Source organism: Alosa sapidissima, chromosome 2, assembly GCF_018492685.1.
Source record: "Alosa sapidissima isolate fAloSap1 chromosome 2, fAloSap1.pri, whole genome shotgun sequence".
Lineage (NCBI taxonomy): Eukaryota > Metazoa > Chordata > Actinopteri > Clupeiformes > Clupeidae > Alosa > Alosa sapidissima.
In genome coordinates, this window is record NC_055958.1 from 24,007,728 (window position 1) to 24,033,841 (window position 26,114).

A 26,114-nucleotide genomic window follows, 5' to 3' on the forward strand; every position below is an offset into this window, starting at 1 on the left:
GCGCGTCTATGCGACATTAACCCACTCGATAACGTTGGTAGCAAAGCTCAGCTTCAATCTGTTGGAGCTATTTATGTAAGGAGGTGGAACTTCCATAACAACAGAACAGACACTAGGCCTATACCCTAACACACTGCGTAGCATTGAGAAGGCCTATTGTATAGTGACATTTTAATAGGCCTTATAATGTGGGCAAAAGCTATTGTAGCATTAGTCTTGTTAAAGATCTCCAGATCAGTGATGTACGCCTATCTGTTCTTCCATTTACCATAACCTACTGAACAGCTGGTAGCCTATTGTGTTTCCAGAATCCTTACACCCAGGCATTGGAATGAAATGTTATTACATGGTCATATGTTTTCCATTTGCCTACCAGTGTATGATGCTTGCATGAGTTCAACATCCCACAACAATACAATGGCACCCATAATTGCTGTTTTGAGAAGTATTTTGTCATGCTAGCATCATGCATCATATTCTTCACCGTTTACTTCAGACAACTTTGCACACAATTGTTTTTTGTTCTTCCAAAAACCATCAGTTATAATGAGTGTAACAGGAGTTAGTGGTAAGCATACGAAAATCATTGATATCATCTGTCCAAAGCGACAAACCAATACGCCATTGCATAATAAAAATGCTGAAATCATGTTATTACATATACACATAAGAACAAACAAGGCATACCTTTAAGCTATAGGTCATAGCATTTAGCTGAATTCCGTTGATATGAAGTAGGCTAGTCAGACAATTAAGAGAGAAATAGTCCCTATTCAGCACGTCTGCAATTATGTGAGAAGTTATTTCGCTGACTAGTGTGTCGAAGATGAGGCCCAACCCCACATTTTTGCCTGATGTAACCACAATCTACAAAAGATAAATCACAAGAAATCAACAGTGTGACCTTGGAGCGCCCACACATTCTGGTTGAGTTTATCCAACTCCATTTAAGACTATGTCCACGTAGCCTAGACTACTAGTGGTTTTCTCAGATGATTTTTTGAAAATAGGCTGATGACATTCAAGCTATTAATTGGCGACTTCACAATTCATATCATTGAAGCTATTTCACTGTCGCAGACCCAGACAAACAGCAACTATTAGGCCAGAGGTGCAGTGAAATGGCGTCATCTGGTGGCAATACAATACACTCGCTATTAGGACCGAAGTGCACAAGAAGTCTCTAGATTTTCAACCACGCCATCACACAGGTCGCAACAACACATAGGCGTACTTTATGTGCTGTGTCATGCTGCCATCTAGTGGTTGTGGAATATGTACACCCATTATAGTTCTGGGAATAGATGTGCCCTACTTTGTTACAAATTATTTGGGTAATCCATCTGATAAAATGTGTTTTTCTTTTTATGCTTCGTTCCTTTATAAATTGTAATGTATCATTAAGGTACCTTTTTCAATGTCATTACTCTGACATTCGACATTAGACGACCATAAATTTGGGTACTTTTTTAGGGGTTGACACTTTGCATAAGATTTCTCGTCATTGCTTGATCCAAATTCTGTTATTTTTGCTTTATATATGTCGTACGAAAATGTAGTTTGTTATCAAAGTGAAATGGTCGTTGGCATAAGTCAGCGGCGTTAGTTTGAGCACACGATTGACGTTTTGTTTACATGTGTCCCATGTAAGTCAATGGGAACCGGCAATCGATAAATAGCGGTGACCAAAGATTATTTCTCCGGATAGCGAGACAGCGGTTGCATAGAGCGAGCGAGCCATGGAGAAAGTTAGCGACGTCAATGTTGTAAATAATAATTTTGTTGTTTTTTGTTGTTTCTAACAAAATATAGGCCTACTTATCTGACCAACACTCCTTCATAGTGTACAAAGCCTAGAATCGCGAGAATTTAGTGCAATTTCTCAGTGCAATAGAAAGTCTTGTAAGTAAAAGACGTGGACAAATACGTGATTAGGTAAATAATTCATTGTTGACACGTTATGGTTAAATTATCAAAATGAGTACGATTGTGCTATAATCCTGCTAAACATATTAGGTGATATGTTGTTTGACATTAAATTGTCTAGTCTTGTCGGTCTCACATTATCAGCTATTCTTTGAGTCTGGGTAATTCATGGAACAAACATGCCGTTATAGCTTAAGCCTACTACCGGTTTTCTGAAATATATAGCAATACAACATAGCCTATTGCATTCATTCCAAAATATTGCATTCAATCCAAAATATTGCATTTCTGCAGTGTACTACGTAGTGCAATGCAGCTTTTAATGTCCAAAATACAGTATTTTCCTGAATATGAACTACAAATATTCCTCCAAAACTACAGTGTTGAGACCTGAAGTTGTAGAGTTGTATTTTATAGTATTGTATGAATATTTACCCACAACAGTTTTACCCTTGTCTCACCAATGTACATTATCTGTATATTGTCTGTAAAGGTGTCCTGGTATTTTTTTTTAGGGATGGTCCTGCAATTTTTTCTAAACATATCTTAAATTTCTCCCATCTACTTATGTTTTCATAGATCCTTGCTCCTGATATCCTGATGTATGGGTTGCATTTTATTATATGACTCCAACAGAACACCTACACAAAGGAGCTGTTAAAGTGGTGTCCTGCTACAAACAACAAGACAGCCAGCATGTAAACAAGGCCTTGTTTGTCCACTTCCTGAAGCATGCTGGCCTTGACACCTCAGTCCTTGTTTCCATTTACAGCTGTGTTGTGGAGCGCATTCTCTCATCCTATGGTCTACTGCAGCTGGTGGTTATATCGGTATAGAGAACAATTGACAGCAATCTACTCATTATCAATGACCTTTACACCAGTAGAGACATATGAGGCTTTCTACAGGTATTTTGCTTAACATAGCGGTTGCTAGGCTATTGCTAGGGTAACTGAGAAGGTTGCTATGGTGTTCCTATGGTATATATGGTGGTTGCTATGCAGGTTTCTAGGGTAATTATGTTGGTTGCTATGGTGGTTGCTAGATTGGCATTTTAGTGGTGGTTGCTAGGTTGTTAATAGGGTAACTGAGAAGGTTGTTAGGGTGTTGCTAGGGTAGATATGGTGGCAGGGCTCTAAATTAACTTTTTTTTCTCAGTGTCCCGCAGCTGTCCCGAATTCTATTTGCCACTGTCCTGGACTTAACCATCAGTGTCCCAAATTCAAGTTCTTGTTTTTTCCCATTCTACATAATCAACAGCATAATAATCAGTAACTTGCATCACTTAATTAACTCATTCTGGTCCACCATGTAAGTTCTGAAGACTTTTATTATTATTTATTAAACACCATTTTATTAACATTAATCATCTGCTGTTTCACACAACATTCATTTTCAGAGATTGCACTTTTGGCTCTTTTTTGAGGTTGCACTAGACGTTCTCATTGTCCGTCGTTTTGACAGACAGGGTTGTAAAACATTCCGTCAATAATCTATTTTCACGTGTCTTTAATTTCAATGTCAGTTTCGTGTGATGTTATGGTCACAGATTTCAGTGAAAACAATAAGTAGCATGGGAAATTATCACAAAGCTGTCAGAAAGGCTACTCTCCGGTATTCCTTTATTTACTCAAGAATAGCCTATAGCTTAGAACTGTCACAGCGAAATGTAAAATGCTAATTTGTATAACTGTTTTCATAGTTATAGGCTACTTTGCAACACTATCGTTTTGTCAAATCGCAGTTGCAGTAGGCTATTTAGCTCAGCATGATATTGTCACTGAAAGAAAACACGCAGCGTTTTAGTCAGAGAGGACTGTCATCTCGTTTTTTTAGAACACCAGTGTAACCTTAGGCCTACACTACCAGTCAAAAATGTTCACAATTGTCATGAAAACAAAATCCCATTTACCTGCCTGCTAGTTAGTTAAGTTAACCTAGGAATATCGGAAAGTGACCCATTAGGCCTACTGTCCGCGCCCTATTTTTGTGTCGGCCTATGAGTCACTTAATATTCATTTAACCAATACGGCGGATTCCTAAGGAAACGCAAGCACCCATCCCGTTTGGGTATCTTATACTATATTTGTACCAAAAAAGCCTACAGTGATTCGAAGAGCAGTAAACAGTGTTGTAAGACTGCGTGTACAAAACCCCTTCTTTACAGATTAGCTGGCTAACGCTGCTTTTGCCAGCTGCCCGTTACGCCATGTCAAATTTTGTATAATTTTATTCAGATGAGAAAGATACGTTTAGATTCCCATGTGAACAGTTTAGGAAAAAAGTACCTATTTTGAAATTTGTTTTGCCATTTTTTCTAATGTCCCAGAGTTGTCCCAGACATAATTCTATTGTGTCCCGGAAGCATTTGTTATGGTCCCCGGAACGTCGGGACATCGTTAATTTCGAGCCCTGTATGGTGGTTATGCTGATTGCTAGGGTAATTAAGATGATTGTCATGTTGGTTGACAATATCAAAGTGGTTGCTAGGTTGGCATTGTAGTGGTGGTTGCTAGATTGTTGCTAGGGTAATTGAGATGGTTGCTAGGGTTGATATGGTGGTTGCTATGCTAAACATAGCAGTTGCTATGGTAGTGGTGGCTAGGTTGTTGCTAGGGTAACTGAGACATTTGTTATGGTGTTGCTAGGGTAGATATAGTGGGGGTTATGCTAAACAAAACAGTTGCTATGCTGGTTGCAAGGTTAATCATGTTGGTTGCAATGGTGGTTGCTAGGTTGACATTATGCTAGTAGTTGTTAGGTTGTTGGTAGGGTAATTAAGATGGTTGCTAGGATAGTCATGTTGGTTGACAATATCGAAGTGGTTGCTAGATTGTTGCTAGGGTAATTGAGAGGGTTGCTAGGGTTGATATGGTGGTTGCTATGCTAAACATAGTGGTTGCTATGGTAGTGGTTGCTAGGTTGTTGCAAGGATAACTTAGAAGGTTGCTATGGTGTTGCTAGGGTAGATATGGTGGGGATTATGCTAAATGAAGCAGTTGCTATGCTGGTTGCTAGGGTTATTATGTTTGTTGACAATATCAAAAGGTTGCTAGGGTAACTGACAAGGTTGCTATGGAGTTGCTAGGGCAGATATGGTGGAGGTTATGCAAAGCAGTTGTTATACTGGTTGCTATATATTTTCTGCAAGCCCATAGCATTGACAGTGTAATTGCATTGTATCAATGCAGGTCATCAATGCAAGTCATTCGCTTTGAGGCCTGCTGCTGCCACACGGACGACAATTCCCCAATTTTTTTTCAGAATGTGGTTCCCCTCCCTCTGATGAACAGATGACCCCCATATGGAAGATAGACATTTTTTAGTTTTCTCAGCCTAACAACTTTTGCATCGACAGTGTAATTGCATTGTGCCAATACAGGTCAAAAGGTCATTCGCTTTGAGGCCTGCTGGTGCCATGCGGACGACAGATCTGACAAGTCAATAAAGAAATATAAGAATTACAAATACAGAAGGCTATAACATTGTCTGGGCTGGGCTACTGTACAGTTGAGCCTGTGTGCAAATACTTAGTGGAGTCACAGCAGCCCTTGTCTCTTATCTTGCTTAACATACCATTGACTAGTTTCACTACACCAGGGAGACATAGCATAAACACTGTATTACATGGAAGGCCCCATGTGACTTTGATATTAATCCCACTACCCTGACTACCTAATCAGTCCTCAGAGCTGCCAACCCGCATTGGATTGGCGTGAGAGCGTGTGGAGCCAATCGAATGAATCTCACGGTCAATGCGTGAGAGTTGGCAGCTCTGCTGTCTAGCTGTTGTGATGATCTACTGTTCAAAGTTTGATTAAGATCCTTCACACTCCTTTGGAGATGTGCAGCAAGTGCTGTGCCGTAATGAACAAAACCGCACACACATTCACGCATTTGATCCACATGAGTCAATGATCGAATATGATCGAGTTGAGTTATTTCTCTACGTGTGACCGCAGACTGAGAGTTAATGATGACCGGTAGAAAAGCTGTTTTTCATTGTTTAGAAAACAAAATCTAAAGATCTAAAGACCATTGCATGACTGTCATGATGTTAGCAGTAGGCCAAGTTGAATTCAAATGCCACAACAAAAATACAGATTAGGCCTAAACTCAACAAGATCTTATTCGAGAAACCAACATGAAGAGAGCACCAACATGACAACACACAATGACCAAGCAAGGAAGACTACGGAGACAGGGGCTTGATATGGCAAGAGCAACAAGGTACAGACGAACACAATAAACACAAGAACCAGGTCCAACAGACCTACAATCAGACAACTCAGCAAGACTTGAGGTGAGGGGTGTCAAGAGACAGGAAACAGAGACAAAGGAGCACATGGTGGACAGGCAACTAAAGTGTTGGGCAAGTTACTTCAAAATCGTAATGTATTATGTATTACTTATTACTGTCATTTCAAAGTAATTTGTTACATTATAATATTACTGTCTCTGAATTGTAAGGCATTACTATTGCATTACTTGAAGTTACTTTCACCAAAATATCTAGAAATATGGATTTGCCATTCTAAATGCAGTTTATTACGCTCAATGCAGCTTGTTCTTCCAATGGAGGGAGATGTGGTATAGCATAATGACTGAGCTAGGCTTAAGGCTAACAACAGTAGAATGCAATAGGCGCAGTGCTCATGATGCAATACAAGGAACAACCATAGTCAGAATTTTGTTAAAAACCTACAAAAGGTCAAAGTCTGGTAAATTGTGATAGAAATACTGTAACTTTAAGGCCTAGGCCTACTCATTAAAATCAATAGAGAGCCTACTATATTGTAAATCAAAGCTTAAAGGAACCATATGTAAGATTGTGGCTAAAACTGGTACTACAATCACTTTCAAATTACTGTAGAGCGGTAGCCTAGAAATCTAGACGCACCCTAGTGGCTAGTCTAGCAACTCTCCGTTGGCTTGTGAGCTGGAAAAATTAAACTTCTATCAGGCCAATCAAATCGTTAGGCGGGCTTAACATAATGATTGATGGCAGAGTTGCAGTGGTTTGGCTTGAATTCCCTGCTACTTGAAAACAAAGAAGATGGATCTTGCTGTTGGGGAACAGCTTGACACGAGTTAAGCTTGTTTTAAGTTGGCAAAAGTTTGAATTAGCCAACTAGCTCCGCTAGTGGGAAAACGCATGGGACTCGTTCTAGTGCTGTCCTATTGCGTGCAGAGGGAATTTGAAAGACAACCGATTATCCCGCCCCTCGGACTGAGCACTGCGAACGGTGAGTGCCCAGACCCTACATTTTAATGTGGGTCTGGCTCGTCAGGCTAGTAGAGTGGTGTATCCACTTCCCCTCCCCTCTGACTGGCAGTGTTGGAAACCGGATGACGAAACACTACTGACTTTGTGATTAGTAAATAGGTGGAGGGTGGCGCATTAGGCCAAAACACAAAATGACAACATCATCATCAGTTGAGGGCTGCAACTTCACTTTTTAAATGACAATATCCTGGCCAGACTACTGTTGTCAGTGATATAAGTATTTGAAATGAACATGATTTCTTAATGTCTAGTGACATATCAGGGCAATTTTATGATTAATTGAAATACATTTTTTACATACGGTTCCTTTAATAAAGACATGTCAAGATGGTGGCCTGCTGGCCATTTCGGTGCCCTAAGTGAGTGCTTTGAGTGAGTGACATTTAAATGATAACTCAAACACCTAAAGTAAAATAAAAGGCCTATTATTTACAGACCATTAATTTCTGAAGAAATGCTGTTTTACTTATAAATGGTGCACTGTCACTTTAAGAGCAGTGATCTTTACATTGTCATAATGCCCTTTTGCCAGCTCTTGTTTACAAGCCTTATTTGTTTGAGTTACATTGATAGCACAATATTAACAATAATATGCACAATGTTAAGTTGTTTTAAGCAGCCTTCATTGCTTTGGAAATGGAAGTATGCAATGATATGTTGCTTCATACCAGGTATCAAACTTGCATGTAACATCGTGTTAGTGCATTTTGGCATTGTAAACGTTATTGATGAAGAGTGAAACACAGTTTGCAGTAAAGCTACTATTCATTGGTTACATTTGGGTGCCCCCTCTGTCCTTTGGTGCCCAACGCAAAGTGCGTGATGCGCGTGCGGTGGGAGCGGTGGCACTGCCAGGCTACACAATCTTTTTCTGCATTTCTATCCCTTCTCTTTAATTCTCTTTATTCTCTTTAATTCAAGTTCACAGCACAAAGCTGACATGCACAACAGCATAGTTTGTGTTTTATCAAGAATCAAAAAGATTAGCGTGGCACTTTTAGATGTTTCATTAATTTACTTGTGCTATTTCGCGAGGCATAGAAAGATCTTTCGGTTTCGCAAACAAAGTGCACTAACTATTATGTTCTTCATAGCCTTATCTCTGACAAGCTGAAAATAATGAGCGTAGGCTTATGTCCATCCCGCAAATAGAGTCCACCTGCGAGTCTGCTGCAGCCACAGTCATCTTTAACCAGTATCAGGAGATAACGTTCTACTATTTTGCGCGGATTTTTTCTTCTCTGTTGTTCTCCCGTGGTGTTTGCAAATATGTATCAAAACAAAACACCACTTAATTTCGGGTTAAATACATTGTAACGCGCGTTACTGAAGTTTGTACCGAGTAAAATATTACCCAATTTTTTTTTGTAATGCCTTACATTACCACATTACCGCAAACAGCAATATATTACAGTAATTACATTACTTTTGTAACGCGTTACACCCAACACTGCTCTAACCCTCTATTCTCTGCTGTTTTTGCAGTTACAGAGGATATGACTTGGGCTTCCATACAGACAAGTTAACAACAGGCTCATGGGTAATGTAGTCAGTTTTTTTATTGTCATCATACCAAGTTTTCTTCATATAGACTATTTGTGTCGAAATGATTGACTTACAGCAGAAGTAGGCCTACACATGAAGGTACCCGTTGTCAACAGCATTCATTGATTAGAAGAAACCTTAGGCCCTTTACAGCCAAATAACTAGCTACAGAAATTCCCTGTATATTTTTACTTTCAAATAGTTTCTCCAAACACACTAGGCTATAATAAGGAGGTAGGCTGTGTTTTTTCCCTCTGCCAGTGCCATTCACCTTCACTCACAAACAAAACTCCTCAACTACTCTCGCTTGTTTTTCTTTTGTTTAGTCTTGTTTCGTGTGCACTTCTTCAAACAGAACATACAACTTTTAAATGTCACGAGAACAACAATGAGCACAATGGTTGTCAGCAGTGCGATCACATCAAGGCTGTGGTACTGGATCCAGTTCAGCTCGTGAGCAGCTGGGCGCAAGTGCTCCGCTCCTTGGTGTCTCATGACAAACTCGGTCCAGAAGACGGCCAGGTCAAGAGGTTTAATCGGACGATCGTTGTGCACAGCTGAAAGCTTCATCATATTTGCCTTGTAACTGGAGAATGAAGGAAACAGCACTTTGCATGAGTGTCATATTCACACTTTCGAACAGAGAAATAAGATGTTTCTGGAACGGCCATTATGAAATGCACCATACCTCTTGTCATTAATGACTTTGTTGAGGGCTTCCAAAAGTTTGGCTGTGGTCACGTCAGCAATGGTCAAAGACTCAGCAACACCACGTGCAACCATGCGTTGAACATTGTCAGCTTGGTCACCAAACAGTGGCAGCATGACCATGGGCACCCCGTTGCATATACCCTCATAGATGCCATGAGACCCTCCATGTGTGATGAAAGCCTTGGCCAAAGGGTGACCTGGAATCACAGACACAGTATAGTTAATTAAACAAGCATTACTACATTCTTAAAACGAATGTGTTGAAAACAACACAACTTGCATTGTTTTAACACATCTCTGTGTCCAGATAGGGACAGCACAAGTTTATTTTGTTTCCTTATTTATTTGTTACACAAAATATGTTAAAAACAACACAACTTGAGTGTTTTAAGAGTGTAGTTATGGGAATAGAAAAGCTGAAATAACTAATTATTTGCTTTAGTTTTCAAACAAAAATGTTTTCCATCAAACAGGCATTAACTCAAATGCATACACAAACCTAAGAGATCATTTTGAGGCAACCACTTCATGAGTTTGACATTCTCCGGGGCATTTTCAGGCACAGGTCCAGTGTATCTCCACAAAACCTTAGGAGGAAGTAGCATTAAGTATGAGAAGGAGAGTGACCTTCTATCTAAGTACTCAAGCATACTCTGCAGGGTACCATTTGTTTGTAACAGTTTGATATTAATATGTCTCTCTTTCATAAATAATATCTTGATTTCCTGGCATTAGTGGGGCCAAAATATCCTGGACAGCCTTGAAGAATAAGAGCTTGTTGCTCACCCTCTGTGGAATCTGCCTAAATGCCTCAAAGAACACTCGGGCCTTGTCCTCTGGCATCTGAGACACCATTGAGCCCAGGGTGAAGACCACGAAGCCATGCTCACCAGATCCACTCACAAACTTCTCCACCTCCTGAAATGGAAACACAAAATAGATACTGCTCAGGAACCCAAGATCACAGGTTCCTTAACAGAGGAAACAGAGTGGCCCTTTGCTACCAAGTCCACAAAATGTCCTAAACAAAGGGAATGTGCACAAGATAATGTGCTCTAGCACTACAACGTAGTGCATTAAGAAAGCAGGACATGGAAAGCTTAAGCATTTGGTGAGGCAAATACAACCAATAGTGTAAAACTGACTTTGTAAACAATGGGCTCTGTTATAGCGATTGGAAACGCATGGTCAGAGACGCAAAGTTTAAGGGTGTTTAAGGGCGTGATTTTGTGATCAGAGACCGGGCGCATTGTTCAAAAGGGTTTTTTATTCTGTTTCTTAATCAGTCTTGGGTGTGTTTTGGGCGTAACATCCTTTGAACCAATGATAGTGACATCTGTCATTCCCTTTAACAGCATGCAGCACAACTTCAAACTACTGCTAGTACTACTACTACAACTGTGCACTAGTATTTTGACAGTCAGTGCATTTGAAGGAATCTGCTTGTACGCGAGACCGTGTATGGAACACAGGGATTCCACTAAACCTTGCTTTACTAAAACCTGTTTGTGACTAGCAGAGTATAGCCATATGCAGCTGCACTCACCTATTATTTGAACTCATAAGCATAGTGAAACTAACTTCAACGTGGTCTCACAGTCAACGACAAAACAGTTCTACACAGTTATTTACTTTTACTATTGACTGACAAGTTAACATAAAGACATTATCAGAAGATACAGCATGCATCTCAAGATGTTCATACACTACTCAATATGGAGCACAGTTGTTCATTTGTGAGTTGTTTAAAAATGGTTAAACCACGAAGACCAGGGGGAATAATTATCAATAAGAATACAGTATTGAGAAGGAAGGGTTTAGGAGAAAATTTGAGATCTCGTTAGGAGCTGATACATGTTGTACATGATATGTTTTTCTTATGCAAATTTTTCTTTTTTCTTTTCCACCCTGAACATGGGCAAAATGCCCCATTGACATCAATATGTTTTATATAGAGTCACCACACTGCCACCTGTGGTTGTATAGAGTAACCTGTGGTAGCTCTATACAAAACATATTGATGTCAATGGTGCATTTTGCCCATGTTCAGGGTGGAAAGTGAAAAAGAAAAATTTGCATAAGACAAGTCAAATTGGTGTTTTTAAAAAGAAAAGATCATGGAGAATAAAGAAAAAAAATATTTTAAAAATCTTTGTATATTCCCACAAGGTGTTTAGGTGCTCTGAAAATGTGCTGTTCAGACCCTGAAGGAATTTATTTTCTGTTCATTGCTTTTTGTGAGAGTGTTTCTACTTATCTCAGTAAGGAAAATAAATCAAGAGCCTATGTTGAGTACAAATATGTCTTTGTAGGCTCTGAAGGCTTAAACAGAGCCCAGCCAAAAACTCCAATAAAAATTTGAGGGACAGCTATGACCATGCAGGATTATCCAGACCAAACGTGACGATTTTGTTACATACTATTCCTATTTATGTACCAGCATGCAATTTGAGCCTCCTACATGGTTTAGTTCTTGCGCTGTGGGCTTGTGAACTTTGACAAAAAAAAGAGCCCGAACAAAATCGACACCCCCCTCCCCCTGTAAAACTGTCTGTATCTTGGAAAGTATTGATCTTACATAAGAGTAATTTTACAGTGTGTCTCCTGGTTAACATAGGTACACCTGGTAATTTTTTCAGAATTTTTTGAGACCTAAGTGCGTGGGCCCTGGTTGAATTGACGTGGAATGACCCAGCAGACTCTCACAGCCCTTCACCTGCATGCTGGTGAAAGTGATGCTGTCCAGTGGCTGCCATCTGCTGGTATCACTAACAGTTTCCCACCCTGAGCAGAACCCACACAGAAGAGAGCTATCAGCTATCAGCAGCCTGGTGAAAGCTCTCCTGGTGGAATACAACGCAGCCATGGAGAACTCTGAACTGTGCAGGTGTGGCTGGGCAAAATAAGTGTTCTCTAGTGGAGAGGCCCACATTGAGGAGTTTACTGTGAGGTGTGTTTACTTTTCAGTGGGCTGGACTTTGCCTCTTCTCAGGTTAATCACGAGGTAAGAAACATGAAAAAAGTGGTCTGGACCAGGTCTGAATCAAGGCTTTAAAATAGAGCAAGTATCTTGCAACTACATTAGGTCTTGATGCCATGCCCTGTGCTGTTCATTTTTAAACGTAGGCTTTGGTAATTTCCTAATTATACTAATACTCCCTTTTGCGTTTTGTTTATATTATGTTAGAATACAATAATTTGTACAAGGACAATTTGTTCTCTGTACACATTTTGTGCCACCTACCAGTGACTCAGGAGTTCACTCACTGTGAGGTGTGTTGACTTTACTCTGGGCTGGCATCTTTTCAGATTAATTATCAGATGACAATGGTCTGTACCAAGCTGTTTGATCCACATGATTACATTATCCACTATTCTGGAGTGGAATTTAGTCATCTAGCCTACTGTATTTGACTGCGGGTGAAAGTTAATGGTGAGAGATGGAGACTGTTTTAAACAATGGAAGTTATAATGGCTACACACTTATTGTGTCATGATAGTGAGCCATTTATGTGTGACTAGAGCTCTTACTCTGCCAAAGCATGGGAATAGGAATGACAAGTCCAGCAGTGAAAGGAAATCCTGTATCAAGCTCACTTAAAGGTACTGTAAGCAATTCTAAGCAATTACTAACATAATACTTTTTATCACGAATATCTCCTCACGATCACGAATATCTCCTCACGAGTCTGTCACCCAAACCATAACAAAACACTCAGTGGAATGTCTTGGGGAGCACTAAAGGGAAGGATGAACTCCCGGTCTAGTGTGTTTTATTTGGTGTTTGGTTCAGATGTAATATAAGTTGCTTTGGACAAAAGTGTCTTCAAAGAAGCATAAACATCAAGAAACATGACTCCATCCAGCATCACTAAAAGCCCATTTAACTTAATTTTACTTTCACCTGGATAATGGTTGATGCTGAGTTTTGAAGATTGTGTTTGTCATGTGTAATTCTGGTGTAAAGATCTGACAAGTCAATAAAGAAATATAAGAATTACAAATGCAGAAGGCTATAACATTGTCTGGGCTGGGCTATTGTACAGTTGAACCTGTGTGCAAATAGCCTAGAAATCTAGACGCGCGCCTAGCGGCTGCCAGGGCTAGTCTAGCAACTCTCCGTTGGCTTGTGAGCTCCAGAAATCGAAACTTAATCAGGCCTTTGAAATCGTGTATAGAGTCGTTTGGTGGGCTTAACATAATGATTGATGGCAGAGTTGCAACGGTTTGGCTTGAATTCCCTGCTACTTGAAAACAAATACCCTATTGCGTCCTATTGCGTGCAGAGGGAATTTGAAAGACAACCGATTATCCCGCCCCTCGGACTGAGCACTGCGAACAGTGAGTGCCCAGACCCTACATTTTAATGTGGGTCTGACTCGCCAGGCTAGTGTGCAAATACTTAGTGGAGTGACAGCAGCCCTTGTCTCTTGTCTTGCTTAACATACCATTGACTAGTTTCACTACACCAGGGAGACATGGCATAAACACTGTATTACATGGAAGGCCCCATGTGACCTAACCTGGCAATAGCCAGATGAATTTCGCTCCGCCTAGCTCCACTCATCCATCTGGAACCGATCCATTGAAGTGTTGCTTCAGAAGGCTGGGCCTAATCAAAAAATGCTTGCATATGATTGAATAAGCCACTTGTCCGTCATCTATTGACGTGCTACTTCAACCACTCACATCGAAGCCAACCCGTGACGCTAATAACAGACTCACAGTCGCTTCTACGCTATGTCACATCTATGAAACTCCCGCCCTGCGTCCTGATTGGCTAAACCATAAAGTTGGTTGGAGAAATCACTCTCAATGGAAGAAGTCCCAGATGGATGTGAGTGAAGCTAGGCGGAGCTAAGCGGAACGACATTCATCTGGCTAGGGTCAGGTTACATGTGACCTTGATATTAATCCCACTACCCTGCGTCAAAAAACACACCCTTTCTTCTCTGTTACATTGCTCCGGAACTGTTCATCGCAGCGAGATGAAACCTTTATTGCATGACAGAGCAGAAGTGGGGCTTTCCAAAGAGACTACACACTTGTCTATACGATCAAGTATGAAAATAAAAAAAATCATGAAATTAAATCAAGTTGCATCATATTTACAGTCTATACTTCTCTGCGTTCACCTGCACACCCATTACTCTCGTTTGAATTACTCGCGAACCCGTGATCGGATAGATATGACACGCATGTCAGATGAAAGAGGAGACACAGAGCTATCATTTGATACCAAGTCCTTCTGGGTTATGAAACAGACGAAGTGACAGCAAAATAATAACTACATATAGCTGGACTTACCCCACGTTTTTGTCTGTTTTTGTGGCAAAGCATGTTTATAATACAACGCTATCGTGTGTTTCTCTATGGCAAAGCATGTTCATAATCTGGTTTTGACATCCTAGCAAATTCCTGCATGACATCCAATTCAAGGTTCACATTGCATCCCAATTTGTTCAACAAAGAAACACCTTTTTTGCCTTTACTTTGTTCATGGCAAAGTAAAAAGTTGAGAATCATTATGAGGGCATACACCATAGGCACGCACAGGTCAGATCAGTTCGTGTCACAGATATGGAGCGCAGAAAGGTCATTTTTCATCACTAAATAAAAAATGGCATTTATTTCTGTAAATCACACACCACATATTTCTGTAAATTGCTCAGCTCCAGAGTATCCCTCCAACATGGCAATTATATTGCCCGATTCAGGACAGTCTGCCCTACACACACATGAAATGCATGTAGAGCTATGAGCTTGCTGTGGTGAGATACATGTCAAAATATAAGAATTTTTATAATACGCTTTTTATATTTTAATTCTTTAAAAATCATCAAATCAATGCTAATACTAATACATGAAATGATCTGGATAGCCTAGACTCTGCTGAAAAAAAAAAACAATATATAATATGTGTGTGTGGCACTTACAATGACCAGAATAAATCCCTATGAATAAAGGTAGTGAAAATGCCCTAAAAACAGCTTAGGGTTAAAGGAGCCCTATGCAACAATTTTAGCAAAAATGACCTTAATTATGCAGGTTGAGAGTCGTTCTGATGGTTCTACAACACTTTTTGGGTTGTTTGGTGGGTGCTTCGTCTCCCCCTATCGCTTCTCCATGGAAAAACCGAATATGCAACTTTCTGAACCCGGACCGGGTAAATCCGGATGTGACTCAGCGGAAGTATCTAATCGTGCCTCGAAAATGTAGTCAGATTGTTTGCTGTTGAAATTGTAAGTAGCCTACCCTTGGGTGAATCCGGATGTGACTCAGCGGAAGTATCTAATCGTGCCTCGAAAATGTAGTCAGATTGTTTGCTGTTGAAATTGTAAGTAGCCTACCCTTGGGTGAACTTCGTTTTTGTAATGTGGTTTGATAGTGTCTTGAACAATGTGTTTGCTCGACCGTTTTATTGTGAGCCCTGTATGTGTTTAGCTTGGTTTCTTGATGGCTAGCTCGCTAGCTAGTGGGGGTTTAGCTAGCAGTCACTTGCTACCGAAGCTGCAGGGGGAGCTATGTCGTGAAAAATGCGAGCGAAAATCCAGCGAAAACCCAGAAACAGCGAAGGAATAACCAGACCTGCATAGGGCTTCTTTAAGTTGGCGGTGGCAGCGCTGCCTGGAAGACGATATTGGGGGCATAAAACACCATCGAGCGTCACAATGTTGTACAGATTAGGCCTAAACTAAAGTCCTTTTAGGCAAGTCCCTCCACTCGGCGGCCATATGGCAACGCTTTTTGGGCACTCGTCGGGCATCCATTTTGGCAGAAATGCGCGTGCGCAAGGCTTCACGACACCAATCTTGCTCCAGCGGCGAGATCACAACACATGATTGGCACGATGTCTTCACAACACACCATATGATTGGCTCAATGTATTCACATGTCGACGTTTTGCCGAGGAAGGGGTGTGATATGTGTAGTAACGCCATTGGCGTTACAAACTATCCCCATGCATTTCTATGGAGGATTTTTTGAGTGCTGTGCTGTGACTCTCATTAGAAAGTCTCTGCCTAAACTCAAAAGAATCTTATTCGACAAACATGAAGACATGAAGAGAGCACCAACATGACAACACACAATGACCAAGCAAGGAAAACTACGGAGACAGGGGCTTGATATGGCAAGAGCAACAAGGTACCCAATAGACACAAGAACCAGGTCCAACAGACCTACAATCAGACAACTCAGCAAGACTGGCAAAATAAACAAAGGAGCACATGGTTGACAGGAACTAAGACACAGGGACAGGAAGTAAACCAAATGACAGACCAGGAAATACACAAGAACAAGAAGGCCAACACAAGCACGTGGGAAGTGAACAAACCGCTCTACAAACTGAAAGGCCAGAAGCCAAGACACTATAAACACTAAGACAAAAATCCTAAACCCTGACAATAATAATTTCAGTTATACACAGAAGTGATTCCTTGTGCTATTAGTTGGGTACTATAACAACCAAGCCAATAAACAACCAAGCCATATTAATATTATACAACATGATAATGCATGTATAGATGATGCATGCCAAATTTGGAATAAATAGAATGAATGCCCTTAGACCAGATCATTTTACTTCTACTTCCATTTTTGTAATGTCTGATTAGTAGCCTGGTTAGCCCACAGGCCTCAATAGTAATACAGGGTCTGCCAAATGTTAATTGACTTATGACTTCCAGCAGGGGGCGTAACTAGCAGTGAAATTAAACTTAAATTGGTGCATTAAAATCTCACCAAATCGTTTCAGAAGTGTAGCAATCTCATAAACAAAGGTTTTAAATGCAGTTGTTTACTCAAATCCAAAGAAATACACATCCATACCAAATTTAAGATTGTATTTGCATGCCCATGTTTTAGGGACATCGGCCAGACGGACCTGCAGAGCAAATTCCGAATTTGCCAAAGGTTTGTATGAGTATTCCCAGGCTATCTGATTAGCAAAGATACAGAAGACTTGACAAATCAGAAGAACAGAATTTTGACCATAAGCCAAATTGTTTTTAAATATCCGTAAACATATTACAGCGCCACCTTGAGGCCAATGTGTGTAATTTCTTCTTCCTTTAGCAGATGAAGTTTCCAACCCACATGTGAATTATGATGCCTTTTGCGCAGATGGTTTATGCTACCCAGACACTTTTAGCCTAAATATTGATGAGAGCAAAACCAAAACACTTCCAGCAGCTACACTGCTTGGACCCCTAATCATTAATCTAATCAAAATAAACTAAAAACAGCAAACACACCTGTGGCAGGGGGTTAGACTTTCCTGCTTGCATCCCACCAATCATGATCATGTTGGGCATCAAAGGCATGGGGAACTCGAAGGTAAAGTCATAGTACATAAACCACAGTGCTGCATTGCTCGCCAGCTCCACAATGGATGTCTCTCTCTGCAGGAAGTCTGAGGCCACCTTGTCTGCATGAAGGTAAAAACGACTGCAGGCTGAAGGCTCCAGCAAGGACCTAAGCAGATTAATAGTCCTCTCCCACAAGTTCATACGATTGCTGAAGTGTGTGAAACGGCGTGGCACGTATGAAACAGGACTAGGACACCGTGTGGCGATAATGTCAAGGGGACATGGGTAAAAACCATGCGTGTAGATGGAGGGAATATCCAGATAAGCTCCAGTGATGATTCCTACAGGCGAAAACCCATCTGTGAGGAGAGCATCAAAGTCATAATCCCGTAGGGTCTGCATCAGCTCCTTGTTGTACAGCAAGCTTTCACAAGTCATCATGGTGAAATTACTCAGCTTGACTAAGGTCATCCAGTGTTGCTGTAACTTTGCTACAGAGGTTGAGATGTCCATGCTCATGAATTTACCCAGGTTTTGTCCAAGGGTGTCTTTCATACTCTCCTTGGTGTATGGTACAGGAAAGGTGAGGGTGGTGGTGTGCTCTGAGGGGCCCATACTAAGACTGGCCTCTGGGATCACGACCACCACCTGGTTGCCTCTCCTCCCCAGTTCCTCCACCAGGGGCTTCATGCCGGTCCAGTGGCTGCCATCTGCTGGTATCACTAACAGTTTCCCACCCTGAGCAGAACCCACGCAGAAGAGAGCTATCAGCAGCCTGGAGAAATCTCTCCTGCTGGATATCTGTGCAGCAGCCATGCAGAAATCTGAACAATGTGGAGATCAGACTGGGTGTGTTTATGTATTTACCTTTGGAGACGCTTACGTAATCTGTGAAAGGGGTGTGTTTAAGTATAGAAAGACAGGTTCAGGAAAAGAATGGAAATGTCATTCAGAAACACGTGGGTCTGAGAGTCGAGGCATCTGTGTGTACATCTCTGAGAATATGCCTATACCTTGAGGAATACCTTTATTCCAGAGACTTGTGTATGCTTCACTCTTCTGAAGGTGAAGGTTTTGCATTATTTCTGACACCTCTGACACATTACGGTAGTGGAGCAGAGCAAAGGTAGTTAATCCTGTGCATGCTATCAGCCCCTGTGGTGATTGATGGTAGCCCAGCACTTTCTGGCCCAACATCTTACTAGTTCAGAGGTGAGAGGAAAAAAGCACTTCTCATGATCTAAACAAGTATACATGTTCAGGATGACTTAGCCCTTTTCAAAAGTGATGATGTGGACCGTACCTTTGAAAATATGATCTTTGATTGATAGAAAAATGGTAAAAAAAAAAAAAAAAGTTTCTCAACCAGGCTACGTCACTTCATTCATTAAGAAAAGATTGGGTATGTTGGGTGTTAAAACTAATTTCTTATGGACACATGTAACACCCATGCCATGTTCATGCAACATAACTTAACCTGACATCTACTAAATCTACTGGTACTAAGCTATACTAGTAAAAAATACTGTGCAACAGAAATGTTTTTTTTATCTGATAGATCTAAATCTAGATTAAAGAAGCCCTATGCAGGTCTGGTTATTCCTTCGCTGTTTCTGGGTTTTCGCCGGATTTGGGCTTGCATTTTTCATGACATAGCTCCCCCTGCAGCTTCGGTAGCAAGTGACTGCTACGCTAAACCCCCACTAGCTAGTGAGCTAGCTATCAAGAAACCAAGCTAAACACATACAGGGCTCACAATAAAACGGTCGAGTAAACACATTGTTCAAGAGACTATCAAACCACATTACAAAAACAAGTTCACCCAAGGGTAGGCTACTTACAGTTTCAACAGCAACAAAGCCAAGTCGGCGTCCGTTTTGCAGTCTTCTTAGAAACTACAATCTGACTACATTTTCGAGGCGCGATTGGATACTTCCACTGAGCCACATCCGGATTTACCCGGACCTTGTTCAGAAAGTTGCATATTCGTTTTTTCCGCGGAGAAGCGATAGGGGGAGACGAAGCACCCACCAAACAACCCAGAAAGTGTTGTAGAACCATCAGGACGACTCTCAACCTGCATAATTAAGGTCATTTTTGCTAAAATTGTTCCATAGAGCTCCTTTAAGGTTCAAAAATGGAAAAAAACAAATCTTCGGCCAACTTCAGAGCAATATTCCAAAAAACTGACAACAGGTATCAGGTTCAAACTGACTTTTTTTGAATGATCAAAATCCTGTTAAATCATATAAAACAATTGAGAGGGTCTTCAGCCTCATTTTGTAACAGTGAGTTATTAAAATCTTTCCTTTTTTGCATTTTCATAGCAGGACACAGCAGCCATTTCACAATGTGCCAATCCCAAAGTCCGGAGACACAGACTCACGGACTTTGGTGCTGTCCAAATCCCATTCATATCTATCTGAGCCTATGTGATCTCACCAGTGTTGTAGTACTCGAGTCCGAGACTTGAACTCGAGTCCGAGTTGTCCGAGTCGACTCGTGACTTGACTTGGACTTGAGCACTGAATGACTCGAACTTGGACTCAGACTCATGCATTCGCACTCGCGATGACTCGTCGAGGACTCAACTTTTTTTTGTAATATATCATAAGGCTATAATTGTAGTATGTCATTAGGCTATAATTTGCTATATGATTTTAATATCTAAATTATTCGTAATACTAATTTTAGTTCAAGGGAATGTTAGGCTACTGCTGTCGCAAGTCACATCATGTTCACATGCAAAGCAAACTAACGTTAACTTTAACACCAAAATGCTTGGAGACATGGCCCCCGCTATTTCAATGTAGTATTGCCAGGCAATATTAGTTCTCATGACATTACCTAAGATTACACTCAGCCTAGGCTAAACATCACACACTGCTGCTGGATAGCTGATCATCGTGACTTGGTGAACAGTGTTTTTCCCAGGGGGTCAAGAGCGTGCAGATTAGCTTCGGCATGTTAGCATACGCCATTTTCAAGTATGGCGCTGCATGGAGCATTTGGAACCAGCTCCATGCACGAAAATCCGTGTTGGGCATGAGCTCTCATGCGCGTACATGTTGGTGGGCGGGTACCTATCCGGTGGCTACAGCCAAACATTATTCAGTGCGTATTTCTTAAGGAGCCTATGAGAAGACGTGTATATTATGGTTATTTATGCATCATATGACAAATAAAGAAAGTGTATTGATCTTGTTTCGTTGTTGTTTGTCCCGAACAAAAATAGCCTAAACATGATTAAATACAATAAATTACACAACAGCGGCATAAAGCCCTTGTCTCGTTAAACCATGGTCACACGTTGCTGTCAACCTATAGCCGCCCCCTTTTGAGCTTGCCAGAGGCTGAATCAGTAGGCTACTACATTGAAACACAATTATTGCCGCGAGGCATTCCAGCCTAAAAATTTAATAAAAGTAAACCATGCATAATTAAAAAAAATAGCTCAATTTAGGCGACTTCGCTACGCAATAAGGTTTCCATTAGAGCACAGCGCACGCTCAATGAATGAGTGAAAGGGACTGCCTTGTCTTACAATAAACAGCTGGAAATTCCAACACTTTTTCAACTACACGAAACTTTACAGTGATCATCAAATACCCCGTGGATTTAAGTGCCCATCAGTCTCAACATTTAACTATATATTAAAAGTCCAAAAGTAAATTAAATCCCATACCAAAACCGAAAATCGTCTGCTTTTGATAGCCTAGTATGCCGTTCCAAACAAAACGCATGTCTCACAATAAAACGCACAATGTAAGAAATAAAGTTCTGCTTCGAATAAGCCTACCCCAAATAAATACCTGTGCTTTGCGAAGCCTAAGTAAATAGCAGACCCCGGACATAATGTAGGATTTACGGTAAGTATGCAATCATACGATGTTGGACGCCTGGCGATGCTGGCCGTCTACTGTGCCTCTGACTCCGCTGCCTCATTTGGATGGTAGCCTAGGGCTTCTACATACTCGACGCACCCGACCGGTAGCGCGACACCGTGACGTCAAAGACGTAGATCTTGCTGGCGCGCCAGGATTTTAGCCAGGTAGCGCGAGGTAGTAGCCTGACGAGCCAGACCCACATTAAAATGTAGGGTCTGGGCACTCACCGTTCGCAGTGCTCAGTCTGAGGGGCGGGATAATCAGTTGTTTATTATTTTTGTTTTCAAGTAGCAGGGAATTTAAGCCAACCTGTTGCAACTCTGCCATCAATCATTATGTTAAGCCCACCTAACGACTCTATACACGATTTCATTGGCCTGATTGAGTTTCGATTTCTGGAGCTCACAAGCCAACGGAGAGTTGCTAGACTAGCCCAGGGCGCGTCTAGATTTCTAGGCTAGTTCTACAGGTGAATATCATAGCAAATAGTAGCCTATGACGATGGCAGCTTCAAAAAACATTTATTTCACTCATCTAGCTGAAATGAACGTAGAATGTGGCCTGTTGCGCAAAGAAATTAATTAGGCAGATGATCTGCATCTCCGTTAACCGAAAGCTAGTTTTCATCTCTATTGTTGACGTGAAATGTCTCCATAGTGTCAGTGAAGTGATAACATTATGCAGTTGCAGGTAGCCAGTGTTCACGTCACGGGAGTCAGAAAGAAGCTACCAAGACGGGCCCTGCTCTGTTTCTGTCCCTCCCAAACTGCGCTAAAATTGTGTAGGCTACTTAACAGCCAGAATTTTTTTTAAAAATGCCTGGGGAGGCCCTTTTATGATCCACACTACCTCTTACAAAATAGGCCTACTCCAACGTCCATCTAGCTCTTGGGAAGTATGAACTTCTACAACACTGCCTATACAATTGTCAGCAGTCAGTAACAGCATAATGTGACTTAATGGCCTGTGTGATTGTAATGTGGATTGCTCATTTATTGTGAGTAGGCCTATAGGCTATGGCAGGGGTTTTCAACCGGTGGTCCGCGGCGTCATTGCAGGTGGTCCGTGACATTCCAGCCTGCGTAATTTCACAATTAATAACTTTTTTCCATCATTCATTTTTCCAAACCATTTCCAGAATTGTTGCGCATTGGTGTGAATACTGAACTTATTGAAAATATCTAAAATACTATAGAGGAGATGAGATTCAAACTGACACAGGATATGTTAGCTTTGTAGGCCTACATAACAGGTCTATCCTGTGCTTTGCTAATGCTGTGTTTTGCGTCCCCAACATCACACACGCACATTCATAAGGTAGACTACAGTCTGCGCGATATAGACCAGCTCGGACGGAGTTCACGTTATGTTTCGTTGAAAAGAAGCTTAATAGTTTCGTGAAATTTGGAGGAGTGGAGCTGTTAACTAACGTTTCTAACTAAGGTGAAGTTAGCTAGTCAGTACCAGCATGGATCGCTATTTTAGTAGCCTAAGGAAAGTAACAGATATCAGGACAGATGGACAGGATTCTGCTGCATGCTCTTCAGACAAAGCTACAACTTCGGAGGAAACATAGTGGAAACAAGAAAGAAAATACAGTGACAATTAAATGTTAAATATGGATTTAAAGTAACGATTGACAAAACTGGAGAGGAGGTATCACTGTTTTGTATGTTCAACGTTGAGGCCATGAAACCGCCGAAACTCGCGTCATTCATATGGAGACACACATTACAGTTTCTTGAGTAGCCTATACAGATTTTGTGTGATGTCAAAGACAGCCGCTCATGAGAAAGAGTGCTGTGAGGTGTGTTTTACCCTTTCCAACTATACCTCTGTGAGAGCGGTCCCCCCCCCCACACACACACACACAATAGTGGTCCGTGATTACTTGTTAGTCAGGATGGTGGTCCCTGGCACAGAACCAGTTGAAAACCCCTGGGCTATGGTATGGCTATGGTATTTGGCAAGAAATTTGGCAATACTATTTTCACACAAGTGATGGCACCCCTGCTTGGAGACAGAAGATTGTCCGTTTTGGGATTTCCAATTGTCCGTTTAAGGATTTCATCTGCAATGGGAAAAAAATGGAACGACATGTAGGCTATGCTTACTTTAGTGCTGGACTTGTTGGACTCGACTTGATCAATAGGGACTCGACTCGGACTCGACGTGGATCAATAGTGACTCGACTCGGACTTGACTCGGATGAGTAGTGGACTCGACTCAGACTTGACTTGGAATTATTTTTTAATGACTTGGACTTGACTCGGACTTGAACACTGGGGACTCAAACCTGGACTCAGACTCGAGGCATAGTGACTTGACTACAACATTGGATCTCACACACTCACTCACTTAGCACCTGAGATCAATTAAGTCTGTGAGTCTTTAGTCCTTAGGGCTCACTTTGGGATTGGCCCAAAGTGTTTCTGATAAATTGTGTGAGATGTGCCAATCCCAAAGGCAAACCCCTAGAGCAGTGTTTCTCAAACTTTTTCAGACCAAGGACCACTTAACCAATGAAATAAAAAAAATCACGGACCACCTAGCTAAAAAAACAAACAGCAGACCTACTTCAACAGTATATTACACAATAGGTCTATTCACTGAACCACCTTGCTCATTGTCTTTGCACCTTGCTTGTTGTGTCAGAGGATTCATATGAGTTAAAGTGGCGTAGGTTACATAGGCAGTGTTGCAGACCTGTTTGGATTTACATACAAGTTGGTTCTTGTATTGTATACAATTATGATGCCTTTTGGCCAGATGGTTTATGCTTCCCAGACACTTACGGTATAGCTCTTTTAGCTTAAATGTCGACTACTGTAGCTAAACCTAAAGGGGTTCCAGCAGCTACACTGCTTGGACCCCTAATCATTAATCTAATCAAAATAAACTAAAAACAGCAAACTCACCTGTGGCAGGGGTTTCGGTTTTTCAGCCTTTATCCCCCCAATCATGATCATGTTGGGCATCAAAGGCATGGGGAACTCAAAAGTAAACTCAAAGCGCACAAGCCACAGTGCTGCATTGCTCGCCAGCTCCACAATGGATGTCTCTCTCTGCAGGACGTCTGAGGCCACCTTGTCTGCATGAAGGTAAAGATGACTGCAGGCTGAAGGCTCCAGCAAAGACTTCAGCAGGTTAACAGTCCTCTCCCACAAGTTCATGCGATTGCTGAAGTGTGTGAAACGGCCTGGCACGTATGAAACAGGGCTAGGACACCGTGTGGTGATAATGTCAAGGGGACAAGGCAGAGCACCGTTCATGTAGATGGAGGGAATGTCCAGATAAGCTCCAGTGATGATTCCTACAGGCCAAAAGGGGTCCGTGAGGAGAGCATCAAAGTCATAATCCCGTAGGGTCTGCATCAGCTCCTTGTTGTATAGCATGCTTTTGCAGGTTATCATGGTGAAATTACTCAGCATGACCATGGACATCCAGTAATGCTGTAACTTTGCCACAGAGGTTGAGATGTCCATGCTCATGAATTTACCCAGGTTTTGTCCAAGGGTGTCTTTCATACTCTCCTTGGTGTATGGTACAGGAAAGGTGAGGGTGGTGGTGTGCTCTGAGGGGCCCATACTAAGACTGGCCTCTGGGATCACGACCACCACCTGGTTGCCTCTCCTCCCCAGTTCCTCCACCAGGGGCTTCATGCCGGTCCAGTGGCTGCCATCTACTGGTATCACTAACAATTTCCCACCCTGAGCAGGAACCACGCAGAAGAGAGCTATCAGCAGCCAGGAGAAAGCCCTCCGTGCACATATCTGGGCAGCAGCCATGGAGAAATCTGAACAATGTGAAGATCAGGCGGGGTATGTATATGTATTTACCTTTGGAGAGGCATATATACTCTGTGAAAGGGGTGTGTTCAGATGTAGCAAGACAGGATCACGCCCCCCACCCCCACTCTCTCAACACACACGCACAAACACACACACACACACACACACACACACACAAGACAAGTTACATAAACAAGTTCACTATGCACTGCCATGTTTCTCATGCTCTTGCCTTTTGAATAGTGAATATGGGTTATATATCAGTTTTCCAGTTGGTGCTTGGATGATGAGCCAATAATATGTACCTTCACATACAGTAACTGCATTTCATTGTCTTTGTAACAGCATTTCGTTGTATAAGTAAGTATAAGTGTATAAGTATTTATTACAAGGCTCCATTGGCTTGAATGGGATTTCCCAAAGTTCTACGGTAAAATATTTTCATGTAATTACCGCTGCAAACATATAATTACCGCTGTCAATGGCAACGGGTTTTGTGCTTCTGATACGTCTTTCATATCACTAAGCAAGGACTGGAACTTCATTCAAAAGTGAAAGCAAACGGTTGATCAGCTGTGTTCTAAAGAATGTTTGATTCAAGTTCAGCGTGTGTTGTTGCGAACTATTTGTTTCTCAGCAAATGCCACGATGAACGGTA

The 26,114-nt window shown here is 41.5% G+C and overlaps 1 protein-coding gene across 3 annotated transcripts; it reads right to left on the minus strand.

The window, feature by feature from the left end:
* Positions 1-8,754: 8,754 nt before the first annotated feature.
* LOC121701145 (UDP-glucuronosyltransferase 1A1-like) lies at positions 8,755-25,504 on the minus strand. 3 transcript variants are annotated; one of them, XM_042084102.1, is made up of 6 exons: positions 24,908-24,949; positions 17,725-18,048; positions 10,256-10,387; positions 9,969-10,056; positions 9,447-9,666; positions 8,755-9,344 (listed from the first exon to the last, which is right to left on the minus strand). In XM_042084102.1, exons 1-6 carry the CDS (start codon positions 24,935-24,937, stop codon positions 9,056-9,058), a joined length of 1,083 nt encoding a protein of 360 aa, XP_041940036.1. In that variant the 5' UTR covers positions 24,938-24,949; the 3' UTR covers positions 8,755-9,055. The 3 variants fall into 3 exon arrangements, with proteins under 3 accessions (XP_041940036.1, XP_041940035.1, XP_041940034.1); XM_042084101.1 differs by lacking the exon at positions 17,725-18,048 and having other exon boundaries at positions 24,584-25,504; XM_042084100.1 differs by lacking the exon at positions 24,908-24,949 and having other exon boundaries at positions 17,725-18,625.
* Positions 25,505-26,114: the final 610 nt, after the last annotated feature.